We start from the raw sequence: 20,973 nt of genomic DNA, 5'->3' as shown, positions 1-20,973 counted from the left end.
TAAATAAAACATCTCATATCGCCACATCTAAAAGTCCAAACTATTAAAATATTTAAAAACAATTATGCGGTGAATGCTGAAACAGAAAAAAATAATTATAACTGTGCGATTCGCCATTTTTTAAAATGCGGAATGCACGCAGCTTTTTTGGTGTTTTTTTTTCGCATGGTATCGAGTATAGCAATACTTTTTTATGGTATAGAAATCTAATAAATTTTTAACAACTTAGAAAGTAGAGAAGAGGCAAAATTTAGGTGCAAATATAAGGCAGCTCATACTGGTGTATGTCTAACAAGATGTTCAGACAGGCAGACATGTGCACATGCACCGCATTTGCTAAAAGGTTTGTTCATTTTAATAAATTAGGTGCACCATTTGCCCTCTTCATACACTGGCACAAAAAAATCTCCAAAAAAACATGAGTTTGGAAACATTTACTATTGCAGGTGTTTTATGAGATTAGAAATAATAGGATCTGATTCTGCTCTTCAAAAAAAAAACAAAAAAAAAAAAAACTTCTTGCCCATTGTAAAATAAATTTTCATGTACAGTAAGGGGCCACTCACCCAACCGTGCTGCCCACATCTGTACCTTCTTTCCACAGTCCCACAACAAAGATAAAACTTGTCCGATTGTTGTCCGTAATTGTGTACAAGAACAGGCATTTCTACACAGGAGAAAGACGGCCCGATCCATAAAATGTGAATGAGCCATAATATGCATCCTTTCCGTACAAAAGGAGTTTCTACAACCTCATTCACGTGCACAGGAAAATCTCCAAGCAAATTTCTGCCATTTTCCCCCAGTGAAAAGAAATGGCAGGTAACTTTTTTCCTGCAGAAATGTGAAGATTAACCCCACTGGATGATAACTGGGGTGATCCTCATGCAGTTACTTGGCAGTTCAAGCTGCTCGGATTTCTGTTGTGAAAATACATGTTGGATTTGAATTCATGGTGTGAACATACACTTAAAAGTCAGAAACAAAATCTGCCAGCATTTAGGTTCCTGAATAAAAAAATTAAAAAATGACTGGATAGTCACTTATAGTAATTATGTCCTTCGTATGTTCAGACTTTGCTCACCTTTATTTCTCATGACCACGGTTTGAGTGACAGCCCCCTGCTGGGCTTGTAAAATCTTTTCTTCCTGTCAGGAAAGACATTTGCAGTTAATAATGTAGTTATTACAGCCATTCACATCATGGCAGTAGCATTAAAGGAGTTGAAAACCAGCGGAGCAGACCAGCACTCTGCAGTTTCAGTAGTTCCCATTGCAGTGCATGAAAGCTATGGAAACAGTGTAGCACAGCAAGTCGTGTTCTTTCAGAGTTAGGATTTAGGGCAGGCACCTTCAAACTGTGGCCCTCCAGCTGTTTTAAAACTACAACTCCCACAACGCCCTGCGGTAGGCGGGTACCTGTAGGCTGTTCGGGCATGCTGGGAGTTGTAGTTTTACGACAGCTGGAGGGCCGCAGTTTGATGATGCCTGATTTAGGGGATACTATCTCCTAGGGGAGAGGGCACCTTAATAGGCATCAGGAGACTTATAGGCATACATGCTGTCTGCAGATGAGATGCTGGCTTATTTAATATCAGAGTCATGTCTCAAGGCCTCTTAAAGGATAACTGTCGTATATTTTTTGGGGGGAGAATTGGATTGTAGTGATTAATATCACCTTGGTGGCCCTATTTCAACTTTTCACTGTGTATTCAATTACCCCTGAATTCCACAGTTTTGTTCCCTGTACTGCCCATTTTTACCTGTGCTTAAAATAAGGTTGCTAGGCATGGTCCGTCTATGTGTTGGAGGACGCAGAAGCAGGCTGCGTGCAGGGTCAGATTACTGACAGCCAGGGACTGTAAGTAAATGATTAAAGCCAGGTCCTCCCCACAAGCTGATAACAGTGCCTGGGCTGTGGGCACTTCTCCCTGTCCCTGCGCTTGGCAGACGCTCCCTCACTCAGCGGAGCTGAAGGAAGGGAGATCTGCCATCTGCTCAGTGTATAAATGAAAGCAACATGTAGTAAGAGGACCCCTTTGTGCTGCAGGAGATTAACCAAGGATTTAAATCAGCAAGGATCTTATAAAAGGAATTTCTTGAGGGGGATTGACTACCACTGAGGAAGGGGTGACGTTAAGCCCCGAAACGCGTTTGGCCCAAGACCCCCAGATTAACCACATGAATTCGTGTTGATTATATGCTGAAACTATTCCAGGCTGTTCTTGAAAAAGACTGCGAATGCCCTGAAAGCAACAAGGACCTAACACGCTGACCAATTTGGATCGCAGCACGAGGATACAAGGTATCGTGACTGCAGACTGAACTTAGCGTGGGAGAAGGCAGCTATAGGCTCGGAGGACACCGGCTCTTTAGCATTACGGAGCGTTGCCCAGAGCAATTCAGGGTGACGGCAGAGGCAACCTGGGAGCAACGTTTCCAACAACACATTGGACTGCAACTTCAGCAGTTGAAAACCTCAACAGGATACGCCGCTTTAAACGCCCACTGTGAACTATTTGTTAGAGTTTCAGCAACTTTGTTTCCAAGAGGGGATTCAGACTTACCATCTAAGTACTTATAGGGGATACACCAAGACCCCAAGCAACGTTCAAACGGCTATTATATATTTTTTTCCAAAGCCGCATTCATGACCTGATTGCTACATGTTGCTGATCTAATGCCACCATTACCATTGTTGCGCTTACAGCTCTATTTATCTACGATTCAGTGTATTATTATTCATTTTAGTTTTTAACTTTTTATATTTCCAATTTTATTATCTCCAATGTTGTTTATCTGATTTATATGTACTAGATCTATTTGCTATATGTTTTTAAGTTATTTCTTATATGTTAATAAATCGCATGTTTCCACTTATAGAGTGAGTGCCCAGTATCTTTATCTGATTGTTTTATTCCGTCAGAGGAGGGGCGAATCCTCTTTACTGTGAGCACCTCCTTCTGTTATTTAGCCACTCCTGTGCGCCTCATATCCTTATTTACATGTACTGGAATGTGCCATGTACTGTATTTTCTTTCAAGAAAGTTAAATGCATAAGCAATTCTAGCACCCTGGACGCCATGCTGGACTCTACCTGAAACTGAAGAAATAAAGTGGACGTTTTATTGGACCTCCCTACTGTGCTGGATACATTTTGATTAGTTCCTGCAGTATGGTACTGTAACACCGCAAGCAGGGTCTTGTCATTTCAGTAACTTGATTCAATTACACATTTATTCAAAAAGCGCAGACAGGACACAGGCACACAGACCACAAAACAAACCTTGATCTTTGCACAGGAATCTACGACGTCTCTGCAGCTTCTATGCACAGCCAAGCCACATTCTGAGAAGAGTAAACAGGCAATATAATAAAATGTCTACAAGTAAAGCTGCAGACAATACACGAAAATCTAATTACAATGTAACCACTACAGCTCATACTCAAACTACTTTTACCGCTAAAGGCCCTTTTACAGGAGCAGAGTGACAGGCCTACTGTCAGGAGCAATAACCGCCCTGTGTAAAGGGACTGATAGCGGAAAGGGGAGAAGGCAGCTGACAGACACAGTGGTGGATTTAAATACAGATGACCTTTCCTCAGGATAGGAATATCTGATCATTGGCAGTTCAACTCCCAGCAAACAGACCATAGGGGCGCAGCCTCTTCCTAGGCCTGTGACATCACGTCCATCGGTCACATGAAATCGTGCTGCAATACCACAGCACAGCCGCTATAAAATGTATGGCATGAACAGGACACAGGACTTACCTGAATGCTGCAGTCCTTCAAACAGGTGATAACAGGGATGCTAAGAGACAGATCCCCTCGACCAGATAGTGATGATTAACGCTGGGTTCACACCAAGGCGTTCGCGATGGAGCGCTCTGTATGCGCGATAGTACCGGCGTTTGCAATCACGCATACAGAGACAAGCGAACGCACATTGTCGCGCGTTCCCGAAAGTCTATGTACGGGAACGCGCGACAAGACGCCCCAAAGAAGCCCCAAAGAAGCTCATGTACTTCTTGGGGCGTCTGGCGTTTTACAGCGCGATCGTACGCGCTGTAAAATGCCCAAATGAGAACCATTCCCATAGGGAAGCATTGGTTTCTCCTTGTTGAGCGTTTTACAGTGCGTAGGAACGTGCTGTAAAACGCTCAGGTGTGAACCCAGCCTTAGAGCTCATGCACACAAAAAAAAAATTCCATGTCCACTTCATTTTTTTGTGGCCCGTATATGGAACCATTAGCTTCAATGGGGCAGAAAAAATAAAATAAAAATATGTCTAAAAACACAAGACTGGGTGTGCATTCCGTGTCCAGATCGCAAAAAAAAAAAAAAAAAAACATATCGTATTATTCTCCACATTAAGGACAAGGAATGCAGAATGCACACGGCCGGTATCCATGTTTTGCAGACCGGTTGTGTGCATTAGTCCTGATCCTGAGGATAAGTCGGGCATGTTGAACTCTAACAGCCCTATCCTCCTCTCGGAGAACAGCTGAAACACCCCTCATACATATTAGAGGAGTTCAACTTCCATTAGTTATGGCCAGCTTAAGACTGTGTCTAGAGGAAGAATTTATTGCAAGACAGGATCATGTCTAAGAGAGAGACCTCCCGTGTGAATGCATACTATTGATGAACACAAGAAAGGTTCCTAATGCTTGTTAATTGCATGATTTGGAACCATTTAAAAAGTTATAAATGCTGATTGTGGGGGTCCAAGTATCAGAATGCTGATTGTGGGGGCCCAACTGCCGATACCACCACCAGAAAGATGGGGCAGCTCCTTCACAATGTTTCCATGCACAGCCTGGGTTGCCACAGTAGGTTGCTAGGAACGAGCTGTGCAGGAGAAAAGCTGAAGGGACCTTGACGCGGGGCCCACAGGTCAGAATCCTACCCACTATTCGAAATCAGAATTTTATGGCATGTCCTACTGATATGTCATAGGAGATGTTATCTTTCTGTACCATATGTACTGATAAGTCTGTGATTTTAGCTGCAAATGGCCAGTAAAGATTTAGAGATTACAAGGGTAAACTTGTGTCCTCATTGACACGATCACATTTTTAGATTTTATTTCTGCAATATTAAATGCTAGAACACAACTTTTAGAACAACCTGAAACCGGCTCCAATAATATAAAGCTGATGCAGGAAGGAAATGTTTGTGTAAAGCAGGTTTCATGTATGATAGGAACCTGAAGGAAATTGCCATCAAAACAAATGTTAGGGTTTTTTTTATATTCAATGATCTCGCGGGACCCAGCATCCTGCAATATCATCTAAATATATCATGGAGTAATGGAAATGGTGGGGAGTTATTTCTGGACACTCTTCCCAGCCGGCACTTAGACTAAATGTTATGTGGGCAGTTTGCAAGCTTGTCTTCCCTCACAAAGACTCATTCTCCTTTTGAGTAGAATCTTCTAGCCTCTTAAGACCTTATATTCAGAAACTACATCATCAAATTCCCAAAGAAATATATCCTACCCCAAGCCAATGACTGGTAGTGACTATGGCAACAGAGCAGGCAGACAGCAAAATACAGGCACAATATGAATGGAGAAGTAGCCAAAACGCGCAGACAGGTCTCATACCGCTACTGTGCTGATGCACTTTGGAAGACAGCGGTGAAGCTTCACCACAAAGTCAGGGTCATACATGGGGGGAGCCACACCACTCTCATTCAAATAAATCCTCATGAGAAAGTCCAATTTCAGAGAAGCTTTATTCTAACTTAGTGGTTCTAGAAAAAGCGCGATAGGCCTCTCTCATACTGGCGTCATGATTTCCATTTTTACAGACAAGACGGATCAATCGGTCATGATCGGCTATGACTTTCTTTGATGGATCCACTTTTCCTTCACTGATTCGTAATGGTCAGATGGGATTCGGGCATTGGACTTCATTGCAGATTGCATGCAGAGATTCCTTGTGTGGAAAAACAATGGACACCGTGGTGGAACAGGAGGCACCTCATTATAGGTGAATTTTTGTCTTGTGTCCAGTGCGTGATGGGTCCGGCATGGCGTTATGGTTTCTATCAATGGAAACCACAATGCAAATGTGAACAGAGCCTACACTAAACTTAATCTCTTTATTTTTTCCTACCTGCAGTGGCATTAACAGGCCAAAGAAACTGATGTTACCCAGGTTAGCTGGAGAATTACACAATAACTGCTGGCAGCTCTTAAGACAATAAAATGTCCTGAGCCATATTTCCCAACTTCTGGCAGTTTTAATCTACAGCAATACAGAGTACCTAAGAAGAGATCTACATGATTATAGTCTATGATGTTAAGCGTACTTTAATACATAGCCATGCCAGTTACACCAGAGAGGGAGCCACTCTTTCCAGTGCCTGTCCACGCAGGCTAATAGAGGGGGTCCCATGAGGCCCATTTGCCATAAAAGGTCTGTGGAAATAGAAAGGATAGCCGAATTAAAGGGAACCTGTCATCAACTTTATGCTTACCTCACTGAGGGCAGCATAAAATAGTGACAGAAATGCTGATTTCAGCGGTGTGTCACTCATTAGCTAAAAGTAAGTGGTTGGCGAGAACCAGGATCATAATTATTGCAGCCCAGGCCTAGAGAAGAGTCAAATCTGCCTGAGAAGAGTCATGGGTATACATAATCTCCTGCTCTCACCCACCTGCTGATGATTGGCAGTTCTCTCCTAGAGAGAAAGGGAGAAAACTAGGTAGAAGACTGTCAGCCATCAGCAGGTGGGCAGGAGAGCAGGACTTCATGAATAACCAGGACTCTTCTCAGGTGGCCGGGACTCTTTTCTAGGCCCGGTCTGCAAGGATTATGATATTGGTTCTCGGCAACCACTTACTTATAACTTATAAATGACAGACGCTGAAATCAACTTACCCGTCTCTACTTTATACTGCCGTTAGTATGGGCAGCACAAAGTTGATGACAGGTTCCCTTTAAACATTACAGTGCACAGGATGGGTAGTTACATTTGGTGCACAAGTCAGGAGTGTATGTGCTCAATGCAGACTAAAAACTTAACATAAAATGACAATGTCGGATTTTTTCTCTAGGTCCGGTTATGCCAAAATCAGAGGGGGGGCCGGAGAATATACTACCAGTCTGACAGCTTTATCAGAGAATGGCTTTCTGCAGCTGACTATGTAGTGTAATACACAAAAGCTTCAGAAGGCAAACTGTGTTTTCAAATAAAAACCTATTCTAAAAATTTATTTTAGCACAAATAACATTTAAGTCAATAATAAGAAAAAAAAATGCTACCAAATGTCACCATAGTCCATCTGCATCTAAAATGTGTATGTGTTGTACAGAGATTGAGCTCCCGGTGGTCGCCATCCGGGAGTGGCAGAGAATAGAAAGGGGCAGAGCCTCGGGTGTAACCATAACGCTTTTGTTGCATCCAGGGGTTAACTGGCAAAAAAACAAAAATGCTGATTTCTTCAAAAGTAGGGCCACATATTGAAGTAGGACCAAGACAATTACCAAGTACTGACAAGTGCACATCTTGCATGCAAGTTGGATTCATAATGATGTGTCTGGTGACAGAATCTCGTTAATGTCCTGGCTCTTTAACTGCCTCTTTCTTTGGACCATTAGCAAGACAACCAGTGACACTTCATCTTCTCAGACCATCACTGTGACCAGAGAACAATAGAGCTGGCATACTATTATCCCAGAAGTCGGTTGGAAGGGAATGAATAATATTACAGGAAGGACTTCTCCTTCTTGCTGGATCCACTGCGGACTCAAAAAACTGCCACAAAAACCTACAGTACATGTGAACCCATCCTTAAGGACAGTTGTGAAAGAAAGCATCCAGTGTAACTATGAACATACATAAAGGCTGAATCATGAATTATTTAAAGGGAGTCTGTCATAAAGATCAGCAGAAATAAACCAAGGGCAGTGATAAACAGGCTTAGCTAACCTATAGCACACACTATCTGTGCTTTGTAAACCGCTGCCTCCATTGCACCCAAAAAATCACTTAATGGTAATATGCACCGAGGGCATAAAAGCTCCCTTCCTTCCTTCTGCTGCCCAGCCTATACTTCTGAGCGCTGATCAGGGCCGGGCCTTACATACGTCATCTTGTCTGGCCCAGTCTTGCACATTACACATCGGAGCATGCGCAGTAGAGCCTGGAGTCTGTGCCGGGAAAAAAGCTACTGTGCATGCACCGATGTGGAATCATACTGTGTCCAGGCAAGATGACGCATCTAATGCCTGGCCCTGCAAGTTAACATTTGGAAGAAGTGGCTGGGTGGCCGCCCAGAACCTCTTATTTTCTAATCTTTTATAAAAGTGTTATTTCGGCATCCATCTTTCCTACAAACCTAGGAATAATTTGAGAACTGGGTATTACCAGTCTCATTGTCAAAGGGGTGTCTCCCTGGCTCTGACTAGAGTCTGATTGGATAGCCCCCAAATGCTAACACCCAGTTGATAATTTAGTCATACATTTCTATTAGGAATAACAGAGGAAGAGCACAAAACAGGGTTATAAGAAAATGTGCTCCAGAATGGTCCTCTTTTACAGCATGAAAACAACCAGTATTACAATCCCATGTGACAAATACATGTATACAACATACTACGCACTCTTAACACTACAGAAAGGGTAGTACATCTGTAGTGCCGGAGATTCTCATGTACACAAATGTGACACTAACCTTCCGTCTTCACATCACTAAGCAATAACTGGTGAACTTCAAAGTGATCACTATACAATGTCATTTAAAAGTGACAAAAAGACAACCATGACGGCCCAAGCTGTTATCCCTCAACTACCTGATTCCCAAAAAACTATGACATTAGACACAAAGTGCTCCACCGAACTGTACTTTGTAGTCGTGGATCCACGTAAAGTATTTGCCTACAGAGCCATGATACTCCACCCTCCTCTCACTGCAGCTCGGAATGATGTAGCAGAGCTGACTTTTTTTTTTTTTTACCTCCATACTGTCTGATAAAACATAATATTGCAGACGTTTAAACAGATTAAAGTAGAACCAGAGATAATATATGGTGACCTCATGATGTGACACGCTCGGCTCCACTACATCTGTAGCTGTATAGTGTCTGTGAAGCATGGAGGTGTTTGTTACTAAGAATTTATAGAGACATAAAACAGTCATAGGAAATTATAATGCTTTCAAGCAAGTCCAATATAAAAACTATAGAGAAGCGGTTGAGGTGCAGTGAATGGAAGACATGGCACTTACCTCCTTCAGCCGCATTTCTCTGTAGGGTCTGGTACCTGTGAGCGGTGGCAGTGACTACTGCAGGCTACATGTACTTACATTCCTCCCAGCGCAGTCAGGGGAGGAGGAGCGGACGCGGACATGTATACACACACAGGAATGCACGTGATTCCACAGAAACACTGGGATTTCCACTTACTGTCATGGACAGAGCCACCTGCTCCTTATCAGAGACGGAGGAAGACATCAATTTCACCACGTTCTCTGACTAATGTAATGGGAAACAGAAAGCGTTCCTTACAGGACTCTGCTACCTGCCCACCTACATAAACCCTGTGACTACTGATGGTAGGCTGCTGTACACATTACTCGCCTACGGTATCCACATGGGTGAAAACTGATCCCGTAGGTCATCATACTGTACACTAACTCAGACTGATCAACACAAGGGGTATATGCCATCACTTTATGATTGACTGTGTCTGACCTCTGGGAACCTCAGGACCCTGAGAATGAAGGGTTTGTAGTTCTAGCTTAGCACTGCATCTCCATTTCCCAGTACAGCAGTGCTCCCAGCCACCCACCCGTAGAGGGCACTGCAGCCAGCCCCTTTATTAATACGGTCATGCTGCAGTGCCCTGCAAAGCTGATGTCCAGGGGCCCCACCATGCACAGTTTGTGATCAGCCCATTGTCAATGGACCCTTCTTAACCCCTTCAGTACCGAGCCACTTTTCACCTTAAATCCCAGGCCGATTTTTGCAAATCTGACTTGTGTCACTTTATGTGGTAATAACTTTGTAACACTTTTACTTATCCAGGCCATTCTGAGGCTGTTTTATCTTGACACATTGTACTTCATGACAGTGGAAAATTTGAGTCAATATATTTCACCTTTATTTATAAAATAATTCAAAATTTACCAAAAACGTGGAAAAATTCACAATTTTTTAAATTAGAATTTTTCTACTTTTAAAACAGATAGTAATTCCTCATAAAAAAGTTATCAATCAACATTCCACATACAGATGTAGTAGAGTTGACACACATTATTAAGGAGACGTGTTATCTAAACTAAATGCATGAGGCAAACGCCTTCAATTGCTTTTCAATGGCTAAAGATAACTAAAATTTCTTAACTCATCGTGTTAAGCGTTTGTGTGTTAACCCTGCTACATCTGTATGTCTGCTTTATGTTGGCATCATTTTGTAAATGTCATTTTATTTTTCTAGGATGTTAGAAGGCTTAGAAGTTTAGAAGCCATTTTTCAAATTTTCGACAAAATTTCCCAAAGCCATTTTTTAAGCACCAATTAAGGTATAAAGTGATTTTGAGGGGCTTATGTAATAGAAACCACCCAGAAATTACCCTATTTTAGAAACTACACCCCTTAAATTATTCAAAACTGATGTTACAAACTTAGTTAACCCTTGAGGTGTTCCACAAGAATTAAAGGAAAATGGAGGTGAAATTTCAAAATTTCACTTCTTCGGTAGATTTTTTATGTTAAAGAGGACCTTTCATCGGCCCAAACATTGTGAACTAAGTATCACAACATATACAGCGGCGCCCAGGGATCTCACTGCACTTACTATTATCCCTGGGTGCCGCTCCGTTCTCCCGTTATGTCCTCCGGTATGTCCGGGGACTTGGTTATAGTAGGAGGAGAATGTCCTTGTTCTGCTGGGCATCTCCTTCTCCTAGGCTGTGAGCTCTGCGCTGCGATTGGCCAGCGCTACAGCCTAGGAGAAGGAGATGCCCAGCAGAACAAGGGCAGTCTCCGCCTACTATAACCAAGTCCCCTAAGTCTCCGCCTACTATAACCAAGACCCCAAACATACCGGAGGACATAAAACGGGAGAACGGAGCGGAGCCCAGGGATAATAGTAAGTGCAGTGAGACTCCTGGGCGCCGCTGTATATGTCATGATACTTAGTTCACAATGTTTGGACCGATGAAAGGTCCTCTTTAACAGCAAAATGAACCTCAATATATATTACTCTGATTCTGCAGTTTACATAAATACCCCATATGTGGCGATAAACTGCCCTATGGGCACTTTTTGAATGACAGTGGTCAGAAGAAAAGGAGCGCCATATGGATTTTGGAGGCAGATTTTGCTTGAATGGTTTTCGGACACCATTTTGTATTTGAAGAGACCCTGACGTACCCCTACAGTGGAAACATTCAAAAAGTGACCCCATTTTGGAAACTATACCCCTTAAAGAATATATTAAGGGGGGTACTGAGCACTTTGACCCCTAAGCGTTTTACAGAATTTAGAAACACTTGGCTGTGAAAATGAAAAGTTTCATTTCTTCCAAGAAAATGTTGCTTTAGCCCCAAATTTTTCATTTTCACAAGGGGTAAGAGGAGAAAAAGCACCCCATAATTTATTACCCATTTTCTCCTGAATACCGCAACACCCCATATGTGGTGGTAAACTGCTGTGGGGGCACATGACAGGTCTATATGGCTTTTGCAGTGCAGATTTTGATGGATTGTTTTTTTAACGTGATTGTCTTATGTGGGGGCGCATTTTTTACGAGGTGATGTTTCCATTGGTACAATTTTGGGGTACATAAGACTTTTTGATTGCTTGGTATTGCTTTTTGTGAGGCAAGGTGAAAAAAATGGCATCGTTTTTTTTCTTTTTTTACAGCATTCACCTGAGGGGCATATAATGTGACATTTAATAGAGCAGGTTGTTACGGACACGGCGATACCTAATATGGCTATCATTTTTGTTAAGTTTTAAACAGTGGAAGCCTTTTTGAACAAAGTAAAATCTTGTTTTTGTGTCTCCATTGTGAGAAATATTAGGGCCTGTACCGTACACAGTATGCAAAGATCCTAAAAAGGAATTGGGAGGGAATGAAACCGTATACTAGAAAGATGTAGCATTTCCATTTTAAACCTATTTTACTGTATTTACTTAAATATTAAAGACATGGGCTAGGGGTATAAACCTAAACATAGAGAGACTGGAATAGGATAGAAATAGGATTGGCGCTTTATACACATATTGCATTGGGGGCCCTTGATATAATGCAAACACTGCACCAATCGCATTGTACATCCTCTCAAATATGAAGTGACTTCTGTGGATTGTGACTTAATTCTAAGCACCACTGCAATTCAAGAAGTAATGCAGGGCTCTAACCACAGCTGTTTCCAAAATGGCAATCAATTTTTAGGTCTAAGGGTCTATTCACACGTCCGTTTTTTCTTTCCTGATCTGTTCCGTTTTTTGCTGAACAGATCTGGACCAGATCTGGACCCATTCATTTTCAATGGGTCCTGGAAAAAAATCAGACATTGTGCTGTCCGTTTTTTTTCAGGACCCATTGAAAATGAATGGGTCCAGATCTGGTCCAGATCTGTTCAGCAAAAAACGGAACAGATCAGGAAAGAAAAAACGGACGTGTGAATAGACCCTAATTGTCAGTTTTCGCTATGTGGAGCATAAAACATTAGACAATCCTACTGACCCAATGCTACATAAAACATTTTCATTACTGATTTTCACCATCGTGGCTGTAGGACACGGTAACATTCGGACTAGATTTTAGCTAATAGTCATGATTATTGTTTCTATTTCCATCTTTTTAATAGCCTGGTTACAATGCGGCTTCCACACCAGTTACATAATTCTACCCAAACCTGTCCTTCAGCAGGTAAGTGTACAAACTGTTACTGAACATCGGAGAGTATGAATCACTGGTGACTGCTAGGAGCAAATATCCACACGTACATAAATATACAAACAGTACATGTTTTATATATGAACAGCCGCAGGTACAGCTGTATCTAGTCAGCCCTCCCAGATACATTTTACCTACACTGATGCATTTAGCTCTCCTAGACGTAGTATAAGTATCTATTTTACAAATTTCAGAAGTACTAGACATAAAAACCAAGTCTGATGTTCTTTTATCCAATGACAACTATCAGAGGTCTTGAAAAGAGGTGGGATTTAAGCACAAAGGGGAGATGTATTAGTCAGACAGGTAAAGAGAGAGTGTCCTTTTGGCCTCTGTTGGGTATATGTCAGTATACTGCACTCCTTCATCCCGTTGTGTCTTGCAAACATGTATCCCATAAACGGAGGCCATACTATCCACTGTATGGCACGTTCTTCATGAAAGGGAATCTGTCACCCCAATTTTGGACTACTCAGTACAGTAATACAGGAGCAGTACTACAGATGAGGAGTGTAGACCATCATTTTATTTTCCTGCTGCGCTAAAATACACAGTCCAGACGGCGGTGCTGTTCTAACATAATGGAGAGGACTTCTGTGCGCATGCACAGCAGTCCTGACAATGTATTTCAAGTAAGACTGAGTGCTGACAGTGGGGGGAGGTCATCTAGATCTATGTATTACTGCAGAGAATGGTCCAGAATCAGGTTGATAGAGTCCGGTTGGATACTTCAGAGAGCTCCAATGTGTCATTGGATGAGCTCTCCCTGACAGATCGCAATCTTCCATAAAATGGCCGCCCTGACCACACACTCCTCATCATCAGTGACTACACAGAACGTTCAGGTTGCAGCAATAAAAATGACTGAGGACTCTGCTCTGCCTTCCTATTCTGTGCAAGACCTCCCAGAGATCTTGAATTGAGCCCACAGGGGATGTGCACGACCGGTAGAGGGCGGAGGGATGTATGGGCAACATATTCCACTGTAGCTCTATATCAGTAGGTTACATTACAGCCCTCCACCTAACGAAAAAATCTCCCCCAAAAAAACTCTTGCAAAAACACACAAATTTTGTTAATTTTTTAAAAAAAAATTACAGTAAGGAAGCCCCAAAAATTCCATAAAAACTGTGGGAAAGAAGCCTAAAAACTCACGTTTTCCCACAGAAAACAATGACAACACAGCTTTCGTTTCTCAGTGTTGCGTTGTGACTGAACATTAGTGTTCATAAATCTGCCCCTGCACAATGTGAATTCACATCTTGCTCCCCACACAGCACTGACTGTTCAGCTGCCTTCTGATAACGGCCACCTATTAAAAAGACATTTTCATGGCATGTGCTGTCCAAATGTCACAATGAACGGGAAATGACAGCTCAAGAGCACGTTGAGAAACCATTTCCTTAAAAACACACACTAAAAGACAAATGCACGAGGCCTAAACAACTCGCTACTTACCTTGACACACACAACCAGGTTTTTTGGTGAAAGGCTTGTCGCAGCTTTTGCATGTTAGGGTATCAGTCATCGTTGCAGTGACAAATGTATGCCCATTGCTTTTGTGCTTCTCTTTGCTTTTTTCATTAGGCTCCTTTTCCTTGTCTTTTGTCTTATCCTTGTCCTTTTCCTGCGGAAGAGTAAGAATTAATAAAAATAAAAAAAGGGCTAGCAAACAGAAAAACACTACAAAAGTGCAAAGGATACGACATGCAGCAATTTTTCTTTAAAATCTCCACCATTCAGAAGCATGCAGGGGATACAAGGAACCATGTTCAGTTCTGTAGGCTTGTTCTGCTACTACAAGTCTACAACTTTTCAGGGGGGATGGGGGCGGATGTTTTGGTTACCCCCCATCCTTGGCACACCTGCGAATGGGGGTATGCTTATCTGCTTAACGGTGCTGGCTCCGGGCTCCTTTGTCCCAGGTAATAGCTGCTCCGCCAGGCTCCCTGGATGTAAACCGCAGTGGTGATCTGCGCTCCTTGCATCACATGACCATTTGGCATTAAACAGGAAATTTCCATTCAGGGAGCCCAGCGGAGCAGCCGAGGCCGTGGAGCAAAGATGCCAGGAGCCAGCGCCGGGAAAAAGGTAAGTATGCACAACCCCTTAAAAAGAATGTGTCATCAGAAAATGACCTATTGTTTAAATCACAAAAAAATCATATATAATTATTTGTTAATTTCCCATGTCAATATCTACATTTAAAACAAAAAACATAAAATCCTGCAATTTTCACACTGGCCACTAAGCCTAATAATAGGCGTCACTTCTCAGTCTGTACAGGTCACTTTACTGCAGTTATCAGCTTAGCTGTCATTTTAATCCTGCCTGTATTGACATCACCTCTGTGTACAGATAAGACATGATCGACCATTCACAATAGGTAATCGTCACAGCTCATCTATTCTTCTCTTGTACAATGACCTCTGCACAGGTCCTGGCTAGAAAACTCTCCCAATGAAGTCCCCTCCTGACCATTGTGTCTATGGACCATGGGGCTGCCGTAAAGCTATTTTCTTAATGCTTTCTAAATGCTGTTAGGAACAGTACAGGCAAGATGGCCGCCCCCCCATAATCATGTTCAGGAAATAGAATAAATCTGTAATCCGAAAATAAAAACAGATTAGAAGAAAGTATGCGTGTCACTATCTGGTTTTAACTGGCAGATAACATTTTGGGTGATTTCCTTTAAAGTCAAGACATTTTAAAGTGGTTGTCCACCTTTCAGATACTGATGAGCTATCCTCAGGATAGGTCATCAATAACATATTGGTGGGGTCCAGCACTCGGCACCCCCACTCGTAAGCTGGTCACGGCAGGCGCTGGTGCCGGGAACACGCTATTTGACGGAGTGGATGCAGAAGGCTCCCATCTGTTCAATAGTCACATAGGCATTTTATATAAGGTTATCGGCAAATGTTAAAGGCTTAGGGAAACAAAAGGTATAGGGAGTGTTTCATACGTTCACCGATCGAAGACAAAAGGACCAGACCATCAGATTTAATCAGAACTAAGACACTGCAATCTTAGACCCTGGAATCCTTAAGAGGGGACAACTGCTCTGCATAGAAGCAAAGCTTATGTTTTTAGGTCTCCACATCTACAGCACAATGTGTACTTCCTTCTTAAGAGGCACCCAAGGACAGTATGTAACAAGTACAGAAAAGCTCATCTAATTGCCAAATATTACCGTATATACATTAAGACAAGTGAGCATTAGTGTCATACAAATCTCGAGCCGGAAGCATTAGACAAGAGTAGACAAGTCTGTTCTTACCTCACCATGCCAGGATCCTGCATATCTTATCCTAATTTGTGGCACTTCAATAAATTTACTCCACGGCATCCTGCACCAGGACTAGACCTCACATGTATAGAAGGGCTCTAAATAAAACGCGCAGCCATAACATCGGAGTCCTCTAGAAGTTAGAGGCAAGTCACAGTAAGGAAGGAAGTTAAAAAAAAATGACTTCTGCTTTTTAATAACCCACAACTATGGCAACAATTTGTTTTGCTAATGAAAATCTTACAGAAACTGATATTTCTTTTATCAAATGGATGTACATGCTTTTTTAGTGAAAAATACACATGGGCAGAGGGAATGGGACTTAGCAGAAATCTTCTCGTTGGTCTGACTACAAGAACAAGACCGAAAGGCCAATCTGTGAACGCTGCCGTTCAGTTCTACGAGATTTATCATTTCCTTTGTGCCAGGAAAGTTGCTTCAAATAGTTGCACATTGTGACCTTTTACATGCGACTTTTTGAAGAAAAAAAGTCACAAGTGCCTCTTTTTACGCCACTTTTTCAAAAGGGGGCATTACAGTAAAGGAGTGTGGCCAGCAACAGACAAATTTATCTTCATTCACGCCATTTTTCTGGTGCACATGAATCCAGACATCTAAGGCAGCTCTGAGTGATCATACATTTCTGTTAAGGTGCACGGACTGCAGCAGGAGGCATAAATGAGGCAGCCCAGGTGATATCAAGACCAGGGCAAAAAGTGCCAGTCTTGATAAATCTCCCCCTATGTTCGCATTCATTTCCCTTAAAAGGTGAGAGCAAAAACAAATATTAAATAAGGTGCAAAAAAGAAGAATTGCCCAAAGCAACCAATCACATTGCTTCTTTTACTTTTAAAAGGCCCAAGGAACGTGAGATCCTAAAGGGGTTCTGCAGTTTGTTTAAACTGATGATCTATCCTCTGGATAAATCAGATGTTTGAGAAGGCAGCGGCGCTCCAGCAGCGGTGCGGCCCTCTCACTGTTTACCGCCGGCCCAGTGACGTCACAACTAGTATCAACTTGCCTGGTTGCGGCTAAGCTCTCTTCACTTGAATGGAGATTAGCCCCACCCAGGCCAGTTGATACTAGTCGTGACGTCACTGGGCCAGCGGTAAACAGCGAGAAGGCCGCGGCACTGCTAGAGTGCCGCTGCCTTCTCAAACAGCTAATCAGCGGGGATCCCGGGTGTCAAACCTCCGCCGATCAGATGCTGATGATCTATCGAGAGGATAGATCAGTTTAAACAAACTGCAGAACCCCTTTAAGGCAAATGTAGGGATAAATGGTGGGCACTGTGACATGAAGATATCTGTCTGGTGCTCAGTGGTAAGGAGATCTCCCACATATAAAGGTTAGAATCACCACGGCCAGAAGAGTCTGGAAGTAGAAAGTAGAGAGCAGTGCGAATAGGAACGTTCCCATCCCACAGTGCTACTCGCTGCTCTCTACTTCCAGACTGTTCTGGCCGTGAACAAGGTCCTAAGAGAGGACAAAACATCGGCTATTGATTAATGTATTTCTGGCGGAGCAATAAAAGAATAATTGCATACTAATATAATATCCAAGTGCAGTGGTGATTCTAACCGTAAAGGAAATGTGTCACCAAAAATGTTATCTGCCAGTTAAAACCAGATAGTAACACATTTCCTTTTCTAATTTGTTTTTATTTTCTGATTGCAGATTTATTCTATTTTCTGAACATGATTATGGGGGCGACCATCTTGTCTTAGCTGTTATCAGCATTTAGAAAGCACTAAGAAAATAGCTTTACAACAGCCCCATGGTCCATAGACACGATGGTCAGGAGGAGACCTCACTGACTTCTATGGGAGAGTTTTGTAGGCATACTCTGTGACCTGGGCAGAGGTCAGTGTACATGGGGAGAATAGATAAGCTGTGACAATCACCTATTGTGAATGGTGGATCCGGACTTGACGATACACAAAGGTGATACCATTACAGGCAGGTTTAGAGTAACAGATAAGTAGATAACTGCACTAAAGTGATCCGTACACAACAAGTCTTAGTGGCCAATGCGAAAACTGCAGGATTTTATGTTTAAATATACAGGTGAAACTAAAAAAATTAGAATATCTTGCAAAGTTAATTTATGTCAGTAATGCAACTTAAAAGATGAAACTAATATAGGAGAGAGACTCATTACAGGCAAAGCGAGATATTTCAATCCTTTATTTGATATAATTTGGATGATTATGGCTTACAGCTTATGAAAGCCTTAAAGTCACAATCTCAGGTACCCTTTGCTCAGGGGGTATGGATTAATTAGCCGACTAGAGTGTGACACTGAGCCTAGAATATTGAACCTTTTCACAAAATTCTAATTTTAAGCTGCATTAATGCAATTCCTTTTAACTTGCATTACTGAAATAAAACGAGATTTTTGTATAACTTACCAGTAAAATCTCTTTCTCGCTCTTTCCTTGGGGGACACAGAAGACCTTGGGTATAGCTCATCTCCATAGGAGGCGTGACACTAAGTGAAAACTGTTAAGCCCCTCCTCCACAGCTATACCCTCAGCCTGGAGAGAGAGGCTGCCAGTTGCGTGTCCAAGTAGTGAAAAAAGGCAAAGTCCAAAAGCGGAACCAACAAGCCAACTACCCAACGGGTAAAACAACTCGGAAACCGTGCAGAGAAAAACAAAGAATGGGTGGGTGCTGTGTCCCCCAAGGAAAGAGCGAGAAAGAGATTTTACTGGTAAGTTATACAAAAATCTCGTTTTCTCGCCCAGTTTCCTTGGGGGACACAGAAGACCTTGGGACGTTCAAAAGCAGTCCAAAAGGGGGAGGGACCACAGCACCAAGGCGAAGCACCCGAAGTCATCAAGAAACAGCCGCCCGCAGACCAGGCGGCCCAAGGCAGCATCTGCCGAAGCCAGAGTATGCACCCTGTAGAACGCTGTAAGGAAGACCAGTGACCGCCTCGCCAGACGCATGGCCGAAGCCAAATGCCTCCGGCCCAGGAGGCACCGACCGCTCTGGTGAAATGAACGGTGACACCAAAAGCAGAACCCTGCCCTTGGTGCGGGAACCACAGCAATAACCACTGTGAGAAAGCGGAGGAAAGCCACCCTGGAGGCCACCAACCCTTTGCGCGGACGTCCTGGAAAACCAAGAGACCGAACGTCGACAAGAGTCGGAGATCTCCAAGTAAAAAAACCGCAAGGCCCAAACAACTCCCAAATCGGTGAAGTGTCCGTTCCCGGGGGTGAGAAGGAGAGGACGAAAGCCTCGTTAAAATGAAAGACAAACACCACCTTCAGAAGGAAGGAAGAGACGGGATGGAGAACAGCCCTGTCCTGAGGAAAGAGAAGGCTCGGAACAAGAAGGGCCGCCACCCAGGCACCCGCCAGAGACACGACGGCTACGGAAACAAAACCGTACAGGACAGAAGGAGTAGAGAACTTCTGTAACGGCTCCAAGGGAAAGATTGGAGTGCCAAGAGCCCAGTATGCAATGCCCAGGACGGTACCCAGGGGCAGTACAAGGGAACCCCAAGACGCTCCACGGAAGAGGGTCCTGACAGGCCCAGAGGGCCGGGGAACGCTGAAAGGGGAAGGACAGCGCTGACACTTGACACTTCAAGCAACAGCGTCCCAGTCCCAGATCTAGGCCGGACTGGAGAAGGACAGAACCATGGAGAGAGAAAGGCAGAGTGGGGGAACACCCAGCTTCCCACAGAACCCCCGGTAAAACCCCTAAGTCCTACAACAGATCCTGGACAAACCACGGCCAGGAGCGAACACCAGCGAGCCCGCTAGAGTCGCCCGGGCAAGCGGGAAAAAAACCCAATGCGAATAGGCGCAGACCAGTAACACGGGCAGAACGGTCGGCAAAACTGGACCCGTCGGCCCCCGTGCAACGTTGTCCTGTAACCACCCGGAGTGGGGGAGCAGAAGGACAGACGGAAGGAACCGAAGGGTCTGCCCAGCAACCGCCAGGACAAGACAGGCCAAAGTACATGTCGATGTAGCCACCACAGGAAGACGTCCTACAGTCCCGGTGTGGGAGATCTAATGACAATCTCGACCGAATGGGAGTCCTCCCAAGTCACAGCCAGAGTGAACAAGGGAGACAGTACGAGGCCAAGAGGAACATCAGAACCACCCACATGAACAACCAAGCTCTCCCCAGAAGGGAGGGCAGCGAAGGAACCGCCACTGAAGCGCAGCCGGGGCAAAAGCCACATCGGAGGGGGCCGAGCCGAACCGAGCGGGAGCCAAGAAGAGCCGGCGAGGAAAGGCAGTCGAGACAGAGGCCGGCATAACACCCTCCAACCGAAAGGAGGAGTGGGCAACAGGGGAGCCATAGGACAGCTCAAAGGCAGAACCCCGCTCACTGAGACGCCCGGTTCACAGCCACGCAGAAGGCAAATACCCTGAAGAACCCAAGGTGGAGGTCCTACGGACCTGGGTAAGCGGGCACCCAAGAAAAGTTGGGTGACCATCCCGAGAAAAGCGGCCCGAACACGGTAGCGGACCAGCCTGAAGCGCAGAGCGGGCGCCAAAAGAAAAAACTCATACTGCACGACACCCGAAGAGGAGGAAACAGTAGTAGGCGAGGGAACAGCAGTCCCGCCAGAGCCAACGCAGAAATCGAGTGGCACTGCAAACGGCACTCTCGACCCCGTGACCACTTGCGCCGGGAAGCGAGTGCACGGGAGAACGAAAAGGTACGTATCAAAGAACCACGAACACTCCCCAGGTGGAAAGGCCAACGGACATGGTGGATGCCGACACAACGGGA

The 20,973-nt window shown here is 43.9% G+C and overlaps 1 protein-coding gene across 4 annotated transcripts in view; it reads right to left on the bottom strand.

The window, feature by feature from the left end:
* The window catches only part of AKAP13 (A-kinase anchoring protein 13), a 208,304-nt gene that overhangs the window by 31,342 nt on the left and 155,989 nt on the right, over positions 1-20,973 (bottom strand). For all 4 annotated transcript variants that reach the window (XM_044279452.1, XM_044279455.1, XM_044279453.1 and 1 more), the window contains 3 exons: positions 14,382-14,550; positions 3,286-3,347; positions 1,085-1,148 (listed from right to left, as the gene is read on the bottom strand). In XM_044279452.1, the coding sequence (XP_044135387.1) occupies positions 1,085-1,148; positions 3,286-3,347; positions 14,382-14,550 (295 nt within the window). The remainder of the gene's footprint in view (positions 1-1,084; positions 1,149-3,285; positions 3,348-14,381; positions 14,551-20,973) is intronic.

The sequence above is a fragment of the Bufo gargarizans genome, chromosome 2 (genome assembly GCF_014858855.1).
Source record: "Bufo gargarizans isolate SCDJY-AF-19 chromosome 2, ASM1485885v1, whole genome shotgun sequence".
Lineage (NCBI taxonomy): Eukaryota > Metazoa > Chordata > Amphibia > Anura > Bufonidae > Bufo > Bufo gargarizans.
Note: the sequence above shows the minus strand (reverse complement) of the source record. Positions and strands in the feature narration are given on the sequence as shown.